Below are 21,312 nucleotides of genomic sequence, written 5' to 3' on the forward strand. Positions count from 1 at the left end.
CCCCAAAACCTCGGTACATAGTTGTATGTCCTAGTTGAAGGTCCTTGTAGTTCTTCTATGTGGGACGCTGCCTCAGCATGGCTTGATGAGCAGTGAGTAGGTCCACACCCAGGAGCCGAACCAGCAGACCCCGGGCTGCCGCAGCGCAGGAACTTAACCGCTATGCCACCAGGCCGGCCCCCAACAAAAAATTTTTAATACTTAAGAATAAACTTAACAAGAAATGTGTTGTGTTTATTTAAATAAAGCAACAAGGAAGACTTAAATAAATGGAGAAACATACCCAGTTCCTGATAGAAGAGTTGGTTGGTATTGTAAAGCTGTCAGTTCTCCCTAAATTGACATATATGTGTAATGTAATATATATACATAATTAAAAAAAATCTGCCTAAAGAAGATTTAAATTTAAGGTTTCTCTGAAAGACTAAATGGTCCAGAAAAATCAAGACAACATTTGAGGACAAAAAAAAAAAAAGATAGGACTTCAGTCCCACTGGGTATTGTGAGTGAGGCAAAACCTCACCCCCAACCTTTTTTGAGAAATATTGGCAAAATAAGCCCTTGATCCAGGAGTTCTGTTCCTGGAGGGTTATCAAGAAATACTTTGAAATGTATGTAAGATCGTATTTAAGGATATTCATCACATTGTTTTTAATAATTGTGAAGTTTTGGAAATTTGTCCAGGGAATTGGGCAAAATAAATTATGGTGTATTCTATAACAGAAGGTTTTGCATACAGTAGTTATTAAAAATAATGGTGAGAGTGTATCGACAGGAAAAGATATCCATGCTATTTTAAGAGATTAAAGCAGGTATATAAACAGTATGCCTGTAGTGTCCCATTTTTACATAAAAAATTTAAAAATTAAAGTATATATTAATGTCTACTTATCCATAAAGTAAAATGTCCAGAAAATTTAGATTATGTCTGAATTGTGTGGTAGTGAATTTTTTTCTAATCTATAAAGTCCTAAATTCTGACAATGTGTATGTAATTAATTTATTAAAAAGTCAAAGTATTTTTTTTCTCTCCAAGCAAATCACATAAAAGCTCAAAGCACTGTGATGGCCACTCAGTATAGAGACAGTTGTATTTACTTAGATGATCCCCTGAGGCTGTCATTGCCTTGTGGCCCAGTAAAGCAGTGTGTGTGATGACTCCTGAAAAGGTTACATGATGTTCAGTGTATTCTTGTTTTAGGACACAAATATGTAATGCATTTTAGAAATATTTTTATTAAAATTTAAATAATTTGCACTTTTAAAAATAAATATCAGTTATATGGAAATCTCACTTTTAAAAGAATACCTGATAAGGCTAGATGAACGAAATCTTTTTTTCCTAAAGTATGTACTTTATTATTTTTTAAATTTAACTTAATTTTCCATCTTTTTTTATTGAGGTAACATTGGTTTATACCATTATATAAATTTCAGGTGTACATCATTATATTTTGATTTTTATGTAGAGATTATATCATGTTCACCACCCAAAGACTAATTACCATCCATCACCATACACGTATGCCTAGTCACACCCCTTTCTCCCTCCCCGCTTCCCCTCTGGTAACCACCAATCTAATCTAGATGAATGAAATTTTAGCCCGTTATGGTTAACAATATTGTAAAGGAAATTTTCAGTCACTTAAGAGACTAGCATTTTTACAGGCACATCCATTTAGAACTAAATGTTTACATTTTATAATATGTAACTTAAATCATTCATAAAGATATTTTTTTTTAAAGATTTTATTTATTTTATTTTTTTTCCCCCCAAAGCCCCAGTGGATAGTTACATGTCGTAGCTGCACATCCCTCTAGCCGCTGCATGCGGGACTCGGCCTCAGGATGAACGGAGAAGTGGTGCCTCGATGCGCACCTGGGATCCGAACCCGGGCCACCAGCATCGCAGCGCGCGCACTTAACCACCAAGCCACAGGGCCGGCCCTTCATAAAGATATTTAGCAGAAAATATTTGCTTATTTCTCTTCCACTAACTATGTGCACTGTAATGAAATTCTTTTTTCAGAGAGTTTGCAATTCAGACCACTCGTAGTTCAGATTAATGGGGTTAGTTTATAAGAACTGTCTCCAGAAGAAATAAATAGATATTAAACACTGCTTGGTCTTACATTTAAAGATTTTTTTATTCTCTTGTTCTTAATCTTACAAAATGAGTAGTTTTTAACACCGTTTTTCTCCCTTTTTGTCCAAAATATGTTACTGTTTTATATCCAGGAAAATAAACTTTTTATTGAGTCAATTGGCTTCATGTGGGGCTTGTAAAACTTGGCCATTCAAAATATGAATCTGTCAGAATATGAATCTGTCAAAATATGAGCAACAGTTTGCTATTCATTGCTGTGACTGGCATTCAAGGATAATGTCAAGGATAGGCATGGTTATTGCTTATGAAATGAAGAATAGCTGAATGATTAACAAAAAAGAGTCTTATTCTTGCATTTCAGCCTAGCGTTACTTGAGCCTCAGCAAATTTGTTTCTTTTTTTTTTTTTCTTGAAAGATTTTATTTATTTATTTTTTCCCCACAAAGCCCCAGTAGATAGTTGTATGTCATAGCTGCACATCCTTCTAGTTGCTGTATGTGGGATGCCACCTCAGCATGGCGGGAGAAGCGGCGCGTCAGTGCGCGCCCGGGATCCGAACCCGGGCCGCCAGTAGCGGAGTGCGAGCACTTAACCGCTAAGCCAAGGGGCCAGCCCAGCAAATTTGTTTCTATAGTAGAGTCAGTTTACCTCCTTACTTCAAACTATATGTCAAAATAAATTTCAAGAGAGAGTAAATGTTATGTGTATAAAAATATAAAGAGATGAAATAATAGGAGAAAGTAGATACATTGGAAGTAAGTATATTCAGAATTTAAAGTTAGACTCTTCTGCCTGGAGATAAGTTATAAGGCCATCGGTTGGAGTAGATTGTTTTTTGATGTTCCAAAAATTAGGCTTCTTTGGAAAAGGAGGTGATAGGCAGTCTTGAGATAGGCAACTCACATGTGTATAAATTTCAAATACAGTGAAGGAGCTAAATGAATTTTTCTCCCAAATAGCAAATAGTGGCTCAGTTCCATTTATTGATTTGTTATTTCTTTGTTTATATCATATATTATTCCAAGAGTTCATACTCCTGCTGGCATGATATGAGTGCCTGTTTTTAAGTGGCTGCATACTATTGATTTATTCAACCAATCTTTTCCCTGTCATTGGACATTTAGGTTTTTTATGTCCTTTCAACATGATAAATAACTCCGTGAAAGATATCTTTGTGCATGAGTTACCTACATTTTGTATTATTGCCACTAAAAAAGGAATAACTAGTGAGTCAATTATTCCTAGCTTTTTTTGAGTGAAAATCATATAAAAATAAATTGGATTTTAAAAATTCTGATTAAATTATTCTTTAAAACAAAAATCCTTCCCCTTAAATTTAGCTTTAATTAAAGGTAAGAGTTGCTGTTAGATTGGAATAGTGGTTTTCAACTGGATGTTGGTAGGGTATATTTGTGGTAGATTTTGCTGTCCAGGGACATTTGGCCGAGTCGGAAGAGATTTTTGGTTGTCACAGCTGGGAAGAGGGATGCTACTGACATATAATGAGTAGAAACCGGGATGCTGCTGCTAAACACCCTGCAAAGCACAAGATAGCCCCATAACAAAGAATTATCCAGCCCCAAATGTCAGTAGTGCTGAGGTTGAGAAACCTTGGATCAGCAGGTTTTACTGCTGACAGGAAGCATTCTTGATGTAGTATTTAGGGCCACTGTTTATGGGTTCTTTCTGCTATAGGAGGGGAACATTTTAGCATCAGAACATCTGTAGAGCTGATTTTACCAGTCAGTACCTTCCCATTCCCATTTTGAGACACACCATGTGTTTTATTGCTTACACAAAGTGCTTATAAAATTATGGTATTCTTGAAAATGTCTCATCTTGTTATTGTTGAGACTTGGCTATACTGTGTGTATTTGTTAGAGACCTGCATTTAGCTTCATGGGAAAGAACATCAAGCACTAGCTGACTTAGCAAATAGGGGCTTATTTTTCTCATGTAATGAGAATTCTGGAGATAGAAGTACAGAGGTGTTTCTGTGGGTCCATTATGTCATCCATGACCCAGTCTCTTCTATTTCTGCTTAGCCTTCCTTAGAATGCTTTTTACCTTGTGGTCACAGGCAAGCTCCTGCCCATTTCCACCCCTCACCCCCAACATATCTGGTACTCTGGGCAGGCAGAAATGAGAACACAGGTCAGCTGGGCCAGCCCCTTCTATAAAAAACCTCCCCTGCAACCCAACCTGGTGATTTCTGCTTATTCTCTTTGGCCAGAACTGTGTCCCATGGCTATACTTAGCTGTATAGGAGGCTTGGAAATACAAGTTTTTTGTTGGGCTCATTGTAAGTAAGAAAATAAAATCAGAAACTTTTAGTAAGAAAGAATGGATACTGGAATAGACAACTAGTCTGTACCTCTGGAGCTGCTTTTCAAAGTATTGGGGGTTCTTTTCTTCCCAATTGCACTGAAATTAAAGAAAGCTAAAGGAGAACAAATAACAACATTGGAGATTTGAGAGAACAGATTCTGCAAGAATTCTTTTTTTTTTTAATCAGGAAAATAAAATGTACTTGTTATGAATGTATTTCTTAATCCCAAAGATTTGACTGTTTTATGGTGTTTTGTCAATTAAAATCTCTTCCCTACCCTTAAACTTGGGGCCCCACCCTATTTTATTTTTTTGCAACGTAAGTAATGGTTTGTTATAGTGTACACAAATAAATTATTTCTTTAGGCTAAAAATTGGAATCAGCAACTGACAGATGGACTTAACGTTGGAAGATAGGTGGAAAATAGGTGTATGTGCATAACAGGTATTGAAGAAGTGTTGATATAATGGAGGGAGTCCTACCCTCTTTGCCCATTTTTTAACTGTTTTTTTTTTAATTGTTGGAGTTCTTTATATATTGTGTATATTAATTCCATATCAGATATTTGTTTTGCAACTATTTTCTCCCATTTTATGAGTTGCAACAACATTTCAGTGTGACTTAAAAACTATATTATTAGCTTTAGGACTAATGATATGCTAACGTTTATTAGTATTTTAGCTAGTTTATCTTAAAGTAATATATGAACTAAAGAATATATGAATATGTGGTTTAAAATTCAAATGGAGCAAAAGCATCAAAAACAGTTAAAAAGACAAGATTACTTTGGAAAGAAAGAGAGAGGGGCAGGGTAGGAAAATACTTTAGCCGTATCTGATGTGTTTTATTCCTTTTCTGTAAAAAGAGATTTGAAGCAAATGTGGTAAAAGTAATGTGTTTAATATCACTGTGGGTGTCATGTATATTTTTCTGTTTGAAATATTTCATAATTAAAACAAATTTTTCGTTAGAAAAATCTCTATCCTTCTCTAGATGTCCAGTCAGCCAGTCTCCCCCCCACCCCAGAAGTTACTAATTTGTTGTCTCTTTCTAGAATTATTCATTGTATTCTCAGGCATATTTATGTTTGAGTGGAGTCCCCATCCCCCGCAAATGGGAGCATTCTAAACTTTTTTTCACTACGCGGTATATCTTTGAGATTGTTTCATGTTAGTGCATGCACCACTTGGTGTCCTTTTTCGTGGTTTCCAAGTATTCCACTGCATTGGTGCATTATAATTTATCAGTTCACTTCTGAAGGACATTTAGGTTGTTGCCAATTTTTCACCATTGTGTACAGTGACCATCCTTGTGCATAATAAATCTTTGCAGAGAGATGTGTGACAATATGTAATATAAATTCCTGGAGGTAAAATTGGTCTTATCAAATTGTTCTCAAAAAGACATTGCACTAGCTTACATTCTTTCAGTAATGTATGCGAGTACCACTTCACGCTCTCTCACCTACATAGTAGTATCAGAAATTTTTATTCTTGCCCATTTGTTTTCTCTGCCTTGATACAGAAGGGCTGTTAACAGAAAAGTGTATGTTTTAGTATTATTTTAAATTAATATTTTTCTTTTATCTGTTACTAACTTGCAATATAAAATTACTTGTACTTTATAGTGTTTCAACTCTTGTATAGTGTTTAAAGTTATGCAAAGAAATATAAGCCTAGACCTGAATGTGTTTAATTTTACTTGTAAAATTTATTATTTGACATTTAAAAAGTTTTATAATTTGTGGAAATGGTTGAAGCTTTTTCCTCTATTCAGCCAATCACGATAATTTGTTATGATATGCTTTTATGGAAAAATACTTGAAACCAAAATGTAATATTTCTGTCCAACTTATTATATCAAACTGTTATAACTTTGATAGTAAAACTGAATAAATCATATGAGAAAGGAAAATTAGAGATCAGTTCAACTTAAAAATATAGACGTGTACATCTTATATAGAATAATGGTGGTATACCTAGATAATGAAATATTATTCACCACTAAAAGGAAATGAGCTATCAAGCCATGAAAAGACATAGAAAAACCTTAAATGCATATTACTAGTAAGTGAAAATCTCTTATTGTAATTCAATACATTACCAGATTAAAGGAGAAAAGATATATGATCATCTCCATGAATACAAGGAAAACATTGAATAAAATTCAACGCCCATTCATAATAAAAATTGTTTAGCAAACTAGAAATTGAAGAGAACTTTCTTCACCTGAAAAGGGTATTGACCAGAAACCTAAAGCACATATTACACTTAGCGGTTGAACCTTAGAGACAGTTCTTTCAGAATCAGGGGAAAAAATATTTCTATTTGACGTTGAATAGGAGGTCCTAGCCAATGCAATTAGATAAGAAAAATAAGAGGTATGAATAAATAAGAAATATGAGGTATAAGGAAAAGACAGAATTATCGCTCTTTGTTGATATTGAGAAATTCATAACCAGCTACAAAATATTAGAGAGCTCAGCAAGATTGCTGAATGTGAGACAGCATTAAATAGTAGTGGGGCCAGTCCCATGGCGTAGTGGTTGAATTTGGCATGTTCCGCTTTGGCGGCCCAGGTTTGCAGGTTTGGATCCCGGGCGCAGACTTACACCACTCTTCAGCCATGCTGTTGCAGTGACCCACATACAAAATAGAGGAAGATTGGCACAGATGTTGGCTGAGGGCTAATCTTCCTCAAGGAAAAAAAGAGGAAGCTGGCAACAGATGTTAGCTCTGACCAAATCTTCCTCAGCAAAAAAAAAAAAAAAAAAGTCAATAGCAACAATTGTAACATGCATGTATGTGTGTGTTTCTTTTTCTGTGTGTGTGGCAGATTGCATTTTCCCAAATGGCTGTACCAACATATGTGTAATCCCACTTGCTCTTTGCACAATGTGACTGAGATTCCTCCCACTGAGTGGTGGTCTGTATTCCCTACTCTGGCATCTTGGTAGGCCCAGTGAGTAAAAATATGAACTAGAAAGTTACCTATCCGAGGGCTGGTGGGAGTGGTGGTAGGCAAGAGGGTGGGGAAGCCATAGTAAGGGCATTCATCAAGAAATGACTTGAATAGTTTATTGATACTTAATTTATAAAACTGTCTGGGGCCTAAATTTAAAATGTTTTTTCAAAATCACATGTGGTAGTGTGAGCAAAAGCCCAAATTAATTTTTGCTGTTAATACACACTTTTTTGGTATGTTTCTGTTTTTACCTGGATTTTTAGAATCATAATCCATTTTGGAGAAAAAGCCTGGTCATGCTGGTTACACCATGTAGCTGAGTGCCTAGTGCAGGCATCACAGAGTTTCTTCGATAGTGGAATACAGAGAACCGTAAGGGTCCTAAAACGGGCCTCAGGCCTAGTGGTTGTTGCTAAGCATTTATGGCTCTAAAAGTAAAATTTTAGGATATTTTTGAGCTCAAAATAAAGTAACGGTTAAAGACGTGAAGACAGTAAAGGCATGAAGACGAAGGAGTAGATTAAAATTTTAAGATAGAAATTCCAAAATATAGGTAGATATTAAGAGAGTTTGGTCAGAAATTTGAGTATGATGTGGTTAGCCTTAGATACCTCCATTGCATTAATTCTGTGTTACACAAAGTGTTTAATCTTGCCTGTAGGTGCTGAAGCTTTAGTCCTGGGACCTGCCACTTACTTGTGACCTTTGGCAGATTGTTTAACCTCTCAAAGCCTATCATCCCTCACTTATAAAATGGAGAGGATAAACGTTCCCATTGGTGTTGTGAGAATTGAATGAGATAGTGTAGATAATATGCTTTGCATAGTACTTGGCATATCATAAGTGCTCAATAAATATTATACTGGCTGGGGAAGTATCTGTTTTGCTGTATAAAATTTAAAAGAAATGTTAAAATATATTTTTGTTATTTTAAGGAAATTCGCAATGAGTCCCATGACTATCCTCATAGAGTGGCCAAGTTTCCAGAAAACAAAAATCGAAACAGATACAGAGATGTAAGCCCATGTAAGTACTTGCGGGTTTGTGTGCATGTGTATGTTTGATGGTTTGTTTTAGGAGGCAGGATACAATGGAAGAGAAGGTTTGGGGTCAGGGTTGATAAGTATGATAATTGTTTCATATTAATATAATACATGTTCTTTAAAGAAAAATTTCAAGGCATAGAATAGTAGAAGGAAAAAAAATTGCTCATAATTATTTCATCCTTAAAACACAGCCACCGTTACTTTGATGTATTTCCTGCCAATCTTTTTTTCTTTTCTTATGCAGAATTTTTCTTTCTTTAAAATAATTGTAGTCATATATATATATATGTATTCATATATATATGTATTCATATATATATGTATTCATATATATATATGTATTCATATATATATATGTATTCATATATATATGTATTCATATATATATGTATTCATATATATATATGTATGTATTCATATATATATATATATATATATATATACTTCCTTTTCATATTATTCTGTAGCCTTTATAAGTATTACTTAAAATATTTATCGGTATAGGTTTTTTTTCCTTCCAAATTACAAAAGTAGTATGTACTCACTGTGGAAAACTTTTAAAACATAGAAATGTGTTGTCAGGGAAGGGGAAATTCCCCCTTAACCCCCTCGAGTTCTTCTGCCTGGACTAATAATAAAATTGACATAAGACCAGATTAATAGGAGAAAAACCAATTTAATACATGCACATAGGAGATCATAGAGAAACGATGCCTTCTGGGATGGGCAAAGCAGGCTGTTTTTATATGTTTTACATAAAGAAAGAATAAAGTTGTGAGACATTGACAGGACAAAAAAAGCAAGTTTGGGATTTGTAATTAGTGAAGAATTTGAGCCGAGTTCAGGCTTGAGGTAGTAAATTAGTAAAAGTAACAAGGTTTGCTTATATAGGGTTCTCAGCCCTGAATTCCTTAGCTTAGGATATTTTTTCTTCTGGTGCGGGGAAGGTACCTTTCACGTGGGAGATTTATTTCTTGCCTATAGGAGGAACAGAGAAAAGGAGGTTCAAAACTTGATTTTAAGTCAACACAAGTGACTCTAATTCAAAATATTCAACATGCCGTTGTGGAATATTTGCGGGCAGCCTGCCCTGGGCCTCAATAGTGTAAAGGAGAAAACCTCATGATTTAAAAACAAAAACGTTTGGGTTTATTTTCTTTTGGTATTTTTTCTGTATGAACATATACAAATATTCTTTTAAATTCAAAATTGGAATCCTGCACATACTGATTTGTAGCTCTTTTCCTACTTAGCAGTACATTGTAAACATTTTCCTATCATAAACACAGTCTTTTAGTGGCTTTGATAGTGGCTTTGGATATGCCATTCGTTTACGGTTCCCCTGTGGTTGGACATTTAGATTCTGATGTACACACACACACAAGGTTGTGTGCAATTGTAATACCAGTGTTTTAAAAATGAGTTCATCGTGAGGTGATTTTATGTTTTGTTCTGATTGATACTATTCGTTCAGGTATTAAATTAGGCTGCCTTCCTGCTCCAGAATATTTCCCCATGTTTGATTTTAGTGGGCTGAACATAGATATTCTCTTTAGAGCTGCTTGTTAGTAGGAACATTTTTTTTTATTTGTGAGGAAGATCAGCCCTGTGCTAACATCTGCCAATCCTCCTCTTTTTTTGCTGAGGAAGCCTGGCCCTGGGCTAACATCCATGCCCATCTTCCTCCACTTTATATGGGCCGCCGCCGCAGCATTGCTTGCCAAGTGGTGCATCAGTGCGCGCCCGGGATCCGAACCGGCAAACCCCGGGCCGCCACAGCGGAGCGTGAGCACTTAACTGCTTGTGCCGCTGGGCCGGCCCGGGAGGAACTTTTTTGAATCGATTGTATTTTGGTTTTTGCTCGTTTGTGTTTCCTTCCTCTAGTTGACAAGAGTATGGTGCTAGTGTGCCAAGGCCTCCTATGTAGGCTGAATAATCTCACTCTACTCAAGGCCACAGAGTGTGTACCTTTATAGATGTTGTATTCCTTGTTAGGAGGGTATGAATATACCACTAAACATCTATCAGTTACTGTGAAAAAAATCCATACTTTTATTCTTATGTAAATAGAGTGTTTTTCTTTATGTTGACCAAGCACATTTCCATGAAGAGTGTATTGGCTGATTTTGGACAAATCAAATGAGACGTTCTCTCTTAAAATATTTCATGTTTAATATAAGTTACTTATTAAATATTATGTTTCTCTTACATGCTTTTTTCCTTACAAATTAGAAGTGTTTGTAAAGATAAGTAGGTAGAAGAGAGTGTTTTTTCATTTTCCGTCAGTTGCTGCGCACTTGACAAACTTCCTCTGAAACCTGTGGCTCACCAAGGCAACAATTCTGGTGTAAGTGTGTATTCAGGGAATGGAGGTGCAGGCAGTAGTTCTAATACTTAGGTGCTCCTTTACCCTTTCCAAATTTCTGGTTGAGAATCACTGAGCTAGAGATACTGATTCTCTAGTGTTTGCCAAGAGTTTGGAAGACAGTATTTTCCAGTTGTATACCTTGCTTTGTTGCCTTTAATTAAAAAAAAGAACAACTTTATTTTGATAATTGTAGATTTGCATGCAATTGTAAGAAATAATACTCAGAGATCCTGTATACCCTTTATCACTTTCCCCCAATGGTAAAATCTTGCATAACTATAGTGAAATAGCGCAACCAGGAAATTGACATTGATACAATCCATCCAGATTTCACTAGTTTTCCATGGACTCATTTGTGGATGTATTTAGCGTGTGCAGTTTTATCACACATCTAGATTTGTGTGATCACCACCACAGTCTGAATAGAGACCAGTGGAACAGTTCTATCACAAGATCCCTCCCACTACCCTTCTAGGGCCACAGCCACCTTGCTCCCTCCCTCCTTAAGCCCTGGTTGCATTTAATGGTTATGTATGTGTTGTAATTACAGTCACTGGATGTGATAAACATTTGAATTCCCTCATTAGTTTTATCAAATTGATCTAAATGGAGGAATTTTTAAAAATTGGAACTGAGATGTTTTTAAAAGTAAGACATTTGTAACTTAAATTACTCTCAAGTATACAAGTCAATAAAACTCTTGTGGTTTGTCTCCTAAGCGTATATACCCAGCTGCTTGTTGGACATCTCCAGTTGAGGGCTGCAAGGAGACCTCTGTTTACAATGTACTTATCAGCCCTGCCTCTATCGTCATTAGCTTGGGCTGTTCTTCCTGTGTGCCTTCTTAGGAAGAGAGCGTTCGCCTTGTTTTGGTACCTAGTATTAGGAAGAGGCGTGTCTTTCTTGGAGGAGATGCTGCCTGGTGCCTTCTCCTGCCAGCTGGTCCCCCCTGCTGCCTTTCTTGCCTCCATTTATGTAGTGTCCGTAGGAGCTGCACTCTGCTGTGAACATGCCACTCTGAATGCTCTCACCACTTCTTCATCCTAGGTGAAGCCTGGCTCTCCGCTGAGTAAACTCTTTCTGTCTCTCGCAGGTGGAGGCTGCTCATTCTTGCTTCCCAGGTAACCACAGAGTTTCCTGGTCTAAGCTATTACTCTTCAGCTTGCAAATGAAAATGATCTCTTTTAAGGCTCGTGCTGTCTAGATACGTCACTTTACTGCTCTTGTATCTATTCTCTCCTGACTTCATAGTCTGTCCCTGCCCCACAACCTCCTCTCACACATTTGCTGAAGGCTTGAGTGCCAAGGACGAGATTCACTGTCTTTCTCTTTGCCCCCCTCTTTTCCTAGTATCTTCTTCATCCTGGGTGACGTCATATCTCTGGGAAAGAACCATATGACACTAGCCTTATAGTTCTAGTCCTCTTCAGCTGTCAGCCCTCAGTCATCTTCACCGCTGAAATCTTAAACGCTGCTACCTGGAGTGCTACTTTCTGTCTTTCCAGCTGTTTGACTTCATCAAGGTCTTTAGTTCTTTGACTTTTTCATTTATTGTAGTGTATTCCTTCCTTCCCTGTCTTACTTATTACTTAATAAGTTTCTTGCTATTCTCATATATTAAAAAAATAATCTCTGTAGACCTTTTAATTCTACCCACCCTATGAAACCGCAACCTTGGAATAATCAGTCATTTAGCTTCTCTAACCTTTGGGCTAATGTGTGTGTGCCTTGGGTAGGCTCCAGTATTAGCCAGGCCTGCTGTTGCCTTCATGTCCTCTTACATGTCCTCATCAATTCACTGCCATTTAATCTGGCTCTTCCCTGAGTAAACCAACACTCAAACCCCACGCATTCCCTCTCTCACCACTCAGAATATGATCTTGCCTTCAATGCTGCAGAGAAAAATTTTAAAAATCAGGAAATATCTCTTCAACTTCATGTTCTACCACCTGGAAATTTATTTTTATTTGCACTCATCCTTTCCTGAAGTCCGAGGAGAAAAGCCTTCCCTCCTCCTGTCCTCGGTTTGTACCCGATTCCTCGTTCCTCCTCATGGACCTTACTCTCTCATCACCACTCTTCTTTGTGTCTTCAACTTCTTTCTCTCTAATAACTTTTTCCTTATTATATCAGTGTGCTCCAGTCTTTTCTGATCTCAACCCTCATATCCCACCTTAGCCCCCACTTACTTTATTGCTTAGGACGCATCCACGTGCATGCATACAAGTATGTACACACAGAATCTTAAAAGAATACACAATACTATTTGTCTCTCCCTCCTTCTCACCTCTTCATTCTTCAGTCTGTGGTTCTACCCCAGCCTCCTCACTGAAACTTTTACTCTAAAGTACTATTAGCTTTCTAGTTTTCAAATGCAATGAGGGACTTTCCATTGATTTCTTTTCTTATCCCTCTGTGATTTTTTTTGTGTGTGTGTGTGAGGGAGACCAGCCCTGAGCTAACATCCAATGCTGATCCTCCTCTTTTTTGCCGAGGAAGATCGGCCCTTAGCTAACTTCTGTGGCCATCTTCCTCTACTTTATATGGGACGCCGCCACAGCATGGCTTGACAAGCGGTTCATCAGTGCGCGCCCGGGATCCGAACCTGCGAACTCCGGGCCGCTGCAGCAGGGCCAGCCCCACCTCTGTGACTTTTGATATTGTTGACCATGCCTTTTTCCCTAACACCACACTTTTTCTGATTTTGCTGTTAATTCTCTGGCTGATCATCCATTTTCAGAGCTTCTCTTCCTAAATTTGCCTTTGTCTTCTTCAGAATTGTCTCTGTCTCTCTCCCTCCTTCTCACTCTAACACTTGCGTGAGTGATCTCATCTTCTGTGGGTTCAGTTACCAGCTCTCTGCCTATGACCCCAAATCTCATCTGCAGCCTAGGTCTCCCTTCTTAGCTATAGACCCATTTTTGCAAGTTACCCATCTCTGTCTGGACGTTCTCAGACTCAGTATGTCTAGACATTGAACTAACATTCCTCCCCAGCATAATCCATCGGTCTCAACCCTAAAACCTGCTCTTTCTGCTTTATTCCCCATATTCATAAATGGTACCACTATTCACACATTTGCTGCAGCTAAAAACTCGGACTACTCTCTCATTCAGCTCCCACATCTACTTAGTAAGTAAGTAATTGTAATTCCATTTCCACGATATATTTCAAATCTTTTCTCTACTCTGTTCATATTGGCATGGTTCAGGCCCTTAATATTTCTTTCCTGAATTATTACAAGAGTCTCTTAATTAGTCTCCTTGTCTCCATTCTATTCCCACTTCAGTCCATTCTCCACACGGCATCCAGAGTAGTCTTTATATAATGCAAGACTATTTTCCACTCCCCTCTCCAGCAGTGCTTCATAAATTTTATGAAAAGTTAAAGTTCTTGAGCATTATCATACAAGACCTTTTGGGGACTGACCCTTTAAACATCTCTCTAGATTTTTTCTAGTCATTTTTCTACAAATTAGTCATTTTGGTAAAACTGAATCTCTTGGAGTTATCCCTGTGTGACCGGTTTTTAATACCTCAGTGTCTTCGAATATGTCATTCCCTTTTTGGAATATCTTTCTTTTCTCTCTGACTCACTTCAATCAAAGTCTTCTTCCTCTAAATATCATCTCAAGGACCTCTTTCCCGTGGGCGTTATTCTCACCCAATAGAGGAGATGTTGGAAGTGGGGACTCTCTTTCATTAGATCCAGATGGACCCAGGAATGTGTTTTTTTTTTAAAAAGCTCCCAGGAAGATGCTGATATACCTTTCCTGATTGATAGTCATTATATCATTTAAAAATGTATTTCCATACATAGTAGATACTTTACAGTAAAGTATAAAGTTGTAAAGTAAATTGGTTTGGTTCAGAAAATATGTATTGAAAACCAGCTACATATCTGACACTATGCTGTGCACTAAGAATACAACGAATATGTGCACTCTGCCCTCTAATGGTTTACAGTATGGTAGGGGAGATACATGCCTATTGTATTCTATATAGTAGGGGAGATGCATACCTGTTGTGTTGTATATATCATGAGATATGACAGCGTATTGGTGGAGCTGACAAGAGGCCCTCAGTGCTGCCTAAGGAATCAGGGATGGCTTTTAAGAGAATAAACAGTAGCCAGCTAGGTAGGTAAAGGGGAACCAAAAAGGAATTGTTTTTTTAAATTCAGAGTCCTACAACATGGATGGACATTGAGGGTATAATGCAAAGTGAAATAAGTCAGAGGGAGAAGGCCAAATACCGTATGATTTCCTTCATTAAGTAGTAGATAATAACAACAATAAACAAACACATAGGGACAGAGATTGGATTGGTGGTTACCAGAGGGGAAGGGGGGAGGGTGGAGGGTGAAAGGGATAATTCGGTACATGTGTGTGGTGATGGGTTGTAATTAGTATTTTGGTGGTGAACATGATGTAGTCCATGCAGAAATAGAAGTACAATGATGTACACCTGAAATTTTTGCAATGTTATAAACCAATGTTACTGCAATAAAAAAATAAATAAATAAATAAATAAATTCAGAGTCCTAGATCTTTTCTAGGTTTTGATTCAGTAGTTCTGGAAATCTGTATGTTTAAACAGCCTCCTTACATGATTCTTATATACCCTGCTTGGCACCAGTCCTTAGACATGTAAAAGCTACATTTGGAGGTATGACTATGAGAAACATATTTAAAGAGGGATGTTTTATGGGCCGGCCCCGTGGCTTAGCGGTTAAGTGCGCGTGCTCCGCTGTTGGCGGCCCGGGTTCGGATCCCGGGCGCGCACCGACGCACCGCTTCTCCGGCCATGCTGAGGCTGTGTCCCACATACAGCAACTAGAAGGATGTGCAGCTATGACATACAACTATCTACTGGGGCTTTGCGGGGAAAATAAATAAATAAATAAAATCTAAAAAAAAAAAAAAATACAGAGGGATGTTTTAAAATAGAAAGAATTTGAAGGAGACCACAATCTTCCTATAATTGCCGTGACCAAAAGATGCCTCAGTTGTTTCAATTAACTATGAGACAATTATAGAAGAGATATAGGCAAAAACTTGTTTGGTTGAGAAGAGAGAAATAGGTTGTAATAATCAGTTTGAGAATCATATTTATGCTATGAGAGACTACTGCCAAATTTTGAAATCTTCCTTACTATTTGCTTTACAGGTAGAAATCCCAGTTTACTATTGGGTCTAAAAGGAAGAGCTAGCAGTTTCTTAGTGAACTGTAATCTCTTCATTGGCCATGAAACAGTTTTTTTTTTTTTAATTGTGGTAAAAAACATAACATAAATTTACTCTCTTATAAGGTGTACATTGCAGTATTAACTATATGCACATTTCTGTACAACAGATCTTTTCATCTTGCATGACTGAGACTCTGTACCCATTGAACAGCAACTCCCCATTTCCCTCTCCCTCCAGCCCCTGGCAAGCACCATTCTACTTTCTGTTGCTGAGTTTGATGACTTTAGATACCTCATGTAAGTGGAATCATGTAGTATTTGTCTTTTTGTGGTTGCCTTATTTCATTTGGCGTAATATCCTCAAGGTGCATCCATGTAAAATGGTCCATTTTTAAAGGAAAGTAACAGGCTTCTGATTCAGGTAGTATGGCAGGTTAGATAGTTCATACTTCCTTACTGCTACAGCACAAGAAGATTCTCAATAAATATACTTTTTAAGTAAGTTGCTAGGTGGGAAGGAAGTAAGGAAAACTTCCAGGCTTCCTGTGACCCCCAAGCTCCTAAAAAAAAAAAAAGATCTTAGCATATGGCATAGCTACTCTGAATGTAAGTGCCAGTATCAGCTCTGAGATTTGTATTCACCTAATAAAATAGCCTCAAGATATATTAAGCAAAAATGAACAGAGTTACAGGAAGAAATTGACAAGTCCACGTTCATGGACTTCTTAATAAGACAAAATATTAGTAAAGAAATAAGATTTGGACCACACAATTAAGCTTAATTTAACAAGAAAAATATATAGAACCTTATGTCTATCAGATAATGTACATTCTTCTAGAACTTACATGAAATAGGTATTAAAAAACGGACCATCAACTAGGCTGTAAGGTAAATCTTAACAATTTACTAATTGCTGTCTTACAGGCCATGTTCTTGGACCATAATGCAATTAATATAGGTTATTAACAAAAAAATTAAAATTCCTATAAATTTGGATATTTAAAGATTTCTAAGTAATTCATGGGTCAGGAAGAAATCATAATGGAAACAAAAATACTTAAAAGTGAACAATGCATAAAATACTACTTATCAAAACTTGCATAAAGCAGCAAAAACAGTACTGCAAAGGAAATATATTGTCTTAAATGTTTATGTTAAAACAGAAGGTTGAAAATTAGTGTACTAAGTGTCTAACCTAATTTAGAGTAAAAGTACAGAATAAACACTAAAAAAAGCAGAGAGGAAATAATAAAAAAATAAAAGCAGAACAGAAATCAAAGATACAATACAAAGGACCAACAAAAACAAATGTTAGTTCTTTGATAAGACTAATAAACTCTGGCAAGATTGAGCAAGAAAAATAAAACAGACAAAAACCAAAGAGAGAAATGTGCATATAAACAGTATTAGGAAAAAGGGGAACATGAATACAAATGTAAAAGAAGTTAAAAAGCTAATCGAATACGGCAGATAATTTTATGGCAGTAAATGTGATCATTTAGAGGAAATGAAACAGATTCCTGGAAAAATATAACTGACCAAAACTGATTTAAGGAGAAGTAGAGAGTCCAAATAGTCCTTGATAAGAGTTAAATAAATTAAATTAATAAATAAAAATCTTTCTACAAAGAAAACAATGGGTCTAGCTGGGTTTACAGACATGTTTTATAATAATAGAAACTTTCCCAGAGAAAGAAAAAGAGACTACTTCCTCTTTCTTTTTATGAGGCTGTTATATAACTTGATATCCAAACGAGAAAAGTTTAGTAAGAAGACTAAAAGTTACAGGTGTATCTGCCTTGTGAATATAGATGTAAAAATTCTAACAAAAGATTAGTAAACTGAATACAGCAGTATCTATATTAAGTTTATTTTAGGAATATAAAGGTGGCTTAACATTAGAAAATCTTATAAATGTAATTCACCACAGTAACAGGTAAAGGAGAAAAGACAGATGAATATCTCAATAGATGCAGAAAGACTATCTAAAACCAATTCTTGCTCATAATTAAAAACAAAACATGTGGCAAACTAGAAATAGAAAGGAACTTCTGTAACCTAATATAAGATATCTAAGAGACACCTACAATAACATAGCTCTTAATGGTAATATGTTAGAAACATTTTTTTTTAAATCAAGAACAAGACAAGGATGTCCGCTATTACCACTTCTACTCAACATTGTACTTTAGGTCCTACCCACTACAGTAAGACAAGAATAAGAAATAAAAGGGATAAAGATTGGGAAAAAAAGAAAAAACCAAGTTGTCATTTTATCTGTTGCTGTATAACAAACCAGCCCAAAACAGTGGCTTAAAACAATAACAGTCATTTATCATGCTCACAAATCTGGGAGTTGACTGGACTCAGGCGATTCTTGGCCAGGGTCTTTCGTGCTGTTGTAGTTCATATGGTGGCTGGGACTGGAGTCACCTTGAGGCATTTCTCACTCCATTGTGGACTGTCAGCTCAAACACCTACACATGGCATCTCCATGTGCCCTGGACTTCCTCACAAATAGTAGCTAAGTTTCAGGAGTGAGCATTCTGAGAGAGCCAGCTAGAAGTTGCATTGCATTGTATCACCTAGTCTTAGAAGTCATACATCACTTCCACCGCATTCTTTTCATTAGGAGTGAGTCACTAAGGCCATCCAGATTCAAGGGGAGAGGACTGAAACTCCACCGTTTGATGGAAGAATTATCAAAGAATTGTGTACATGTTTTAAAACCATCACAATTATAGACAATAAGATTTTCTTCATAGATAATCCAAAAAATGCACAGACAAATCAAAGAATTATTAAGAAACATTTTGATAGTCTCAGGATTATAAGACAATAGACCTTTGAATTTTTAAAACAGACCTTTATATATGATAAGAATGTGCTTACCATCTTTCTTAGTAAGCAGATTTAAATAAAAACTTTGTTGTATAACAGTAATCAGAATAAGTATAGCTATAACTTAAATTTTATGGTAACTATTATGTGAATATTCACTAACATTCTTCTTTATCTAAAGTTTAAGAATAAAGACAAAAAGCTCTTAACATTCTCAAAATCCATTGTGTTGACAGCTTTTTTACTTAAAAGTTTTCTCATTAACTGTTAGGACTTTGGCCTTTGGTTCTACCTTCAGTTATGTTTTTTTGTTGTTGTTTTTAATCTTCAATTTTAATCAAAGCTATTTTGGGCTTTTAATAATTTATCTCTACAGGCCATTGATGCACTGGAGTGGATCCGAGGAATAAGAACTAGAACTCTTAGTGAAGAAGCTAGAATTGGTTAGATAGAGAAGGAGAAAACCTAAACTGAACAACATGATAATTGACTTCAGATGCTTGAACTTTCATATGGCAAAAGGAATTCATTATTTATGTTAAGCCCAAAACATAGAACTAGGGTTCATGAATGCATAACACAGTTGGTGAATATCAGGTCAGAATAGGCAGGATCTTTCTTATTCTTAAGAGCTGTGTAAACATACAAATGAACGGTGTGAACTAGTGCACTCTCACTGTTGTAGGTATTCATTGAGTGTGGATTTCTTATCACATGTTCTAACGAACATTTGTGAATGAATTATAGAGGATTGGTTTAGATGACTTTGAAATATTTCTTGTATGCTTCATTTCTCGCTATTGCTCGTCCCTTTCTCACGTTCTTCTCCCGTTCACCTTTCTCTTCTCTTTCACTGTTGATTCCTTAACAGGTGCAGCATTTTTTTTTGACTGGACGCTTGTCCCCCAGTAAAGTCCTGTTGAGTCTTTAAGACATAGTTAGGTATCACTCCTCTGAGAAGTACCCCTTGGGAGTTACTCTTTTGCTTCTATAGCACTTTATTCCTGTATTCTGGCACTAATCTTACTGCCTCATAATTTTATTTACTTGTGTTTACTCTGTAGAGCAGTGATTCTCAACAGGGGTGTTTACCCTCCCCTAGGAGACATTTTGTATATTTGTGGGGGCTTTTTTCTTCTGGTGTATTTTTACTCAACCATTTACATATGTTAAAATAGATACTATTTTATTATAAAAGGTTATTTTCCCTTCATATTTCAGTTAGGACATTATGCATATTAAAAAAATTGTGTGTACTTTCTGTTACTTCTGAATAGTAGGATAGTAAAGGGGTTATTAAAGATATCATTAAGCCTCCCCTTCTCTCTCCATGAATAATTCAATCTAAAAGCCCTTGGTGTTGGGATCCCACATGTGGAAGTCATGTAAGTAAAGGTGGTGTCCTAGAGGGTGGGGGGGCGCATGTTTGAAGAGTAGGGGAAAGCTAGAGTGAACCCTGTGATGTTGGATTAGAATTAGTGTATTAGTGTGTGCCTTATGGCTTTCAGTGAATATAGATATACAGATACATAGAAATGGAGGTGTATGTGTGCATACATATATTTCCTAGCCCTGACCACTGAGAAGTCTTGGGAACAATGACACTCTATTGGCATTGTGCATGCCTAGCTTTTGATATCCAAATTTCATTCTCCACTAAGAGGAAACAAGGCTCCTTGGAGAAATGGCTGATTCCAGGACTGGGGCAGGGAAAGTATAAGAAAACCTGGAATGTCTTATAGTCCCAGAAAGTAAGGACATGCTCGAGAAATGATGAGCACATATCAGAATCACAGAGTAACTAGCTTTTGAAGCCCACTGGCGGAAACTGGGGGTAATTTGAGCATCAAAATAAATAATGATTATAACCTATTGAGTAAAATAGGAATCTATGAATTTATACTGATGTAAAGAAACACATGAATAAATGGAAAGAAGGGAAAGATCTACCTTAGTGTAGGATGACAACTAATGTTGAAATGGATGCTAAACTTGATGGGTGAAAATTTGATGAGTAATAAGATATTTACAAAATCTTAAAGTGTTCCTCTACAAAATATTTATTAAATACAAGGGGGGAATAGCAATAGCACAGTGGAGAAGCCTGGCAGACACCAACCTTAAACAAATGATCATGAGTAATAATGGGACACAGCACACTGAAATCCTGAACTGTTCCATAGAATGCAGTGAGCACAGAGCATCGCTCTGTGCTGAACCTGCCAAAAGTGTACAACCTGAACTCATTTATGGGGAAATATCAGATAACTCAAATGGATTGACACTCCATAGTCTTCAAAATGTTGTAAAAACCTTTCCCAGGAAAGACTAAGGAATGGTTCCAGGTTAAAGGAGACTAAAGAAATGTGACATCTAAATGTAACATGTGATCTTGTACTGGATCCTTTTGTTTAAAGGACATTGTTAGGACAGTTGGTGAAACTTGAGTAGGATCTGGGTTAGTCAGGT

The 21,312-nt window shown here is 36.6% G+C and overlaps 1 protein-coding gene across 4 annotated transcripts in view; it reads left to right on the forward strand.

Annotated features, from left to right (window-relative positions):
• The window catches only part of PTPN2 (protein tyrosine phosphatase non-receptor type 2), a 90,108-nt gene that overhangs the window by 17,876 nt on the left and 50,920 nt on the right, over window positions 1–21,312 (forward strand). For all 4 annotated transcript variants that reach the window (XM_087438940.1, XM_087438941.1, XM_087438938.1 and 1 more), the window contains exon 2: window positions 8,336–8,426. In XM_087438940.1, coding sequence (XP_087295066.1) covers window positions 8,336–8,426 — 91 coding nt within the window. The remainder of the gene's footprint in view (window positions 1–8,335; window positions 8,427–21,312) is intronic.

The sequence above is a fragment of the Ceratotherium simum genome, chromosome 14 (genome assembly GCF_057802395.1).
Source record: "Ceratotherium simum simum isolate JZ-2026a chromosome 14, ASM5780239v1, whole genome shotgun sequence".
NCBI lineage: Eukaryota > Metazoa > Chordata > Mammalia > Perissodactyla > Rhinocerotidae > Ceratotherium > Ceratotherium simum.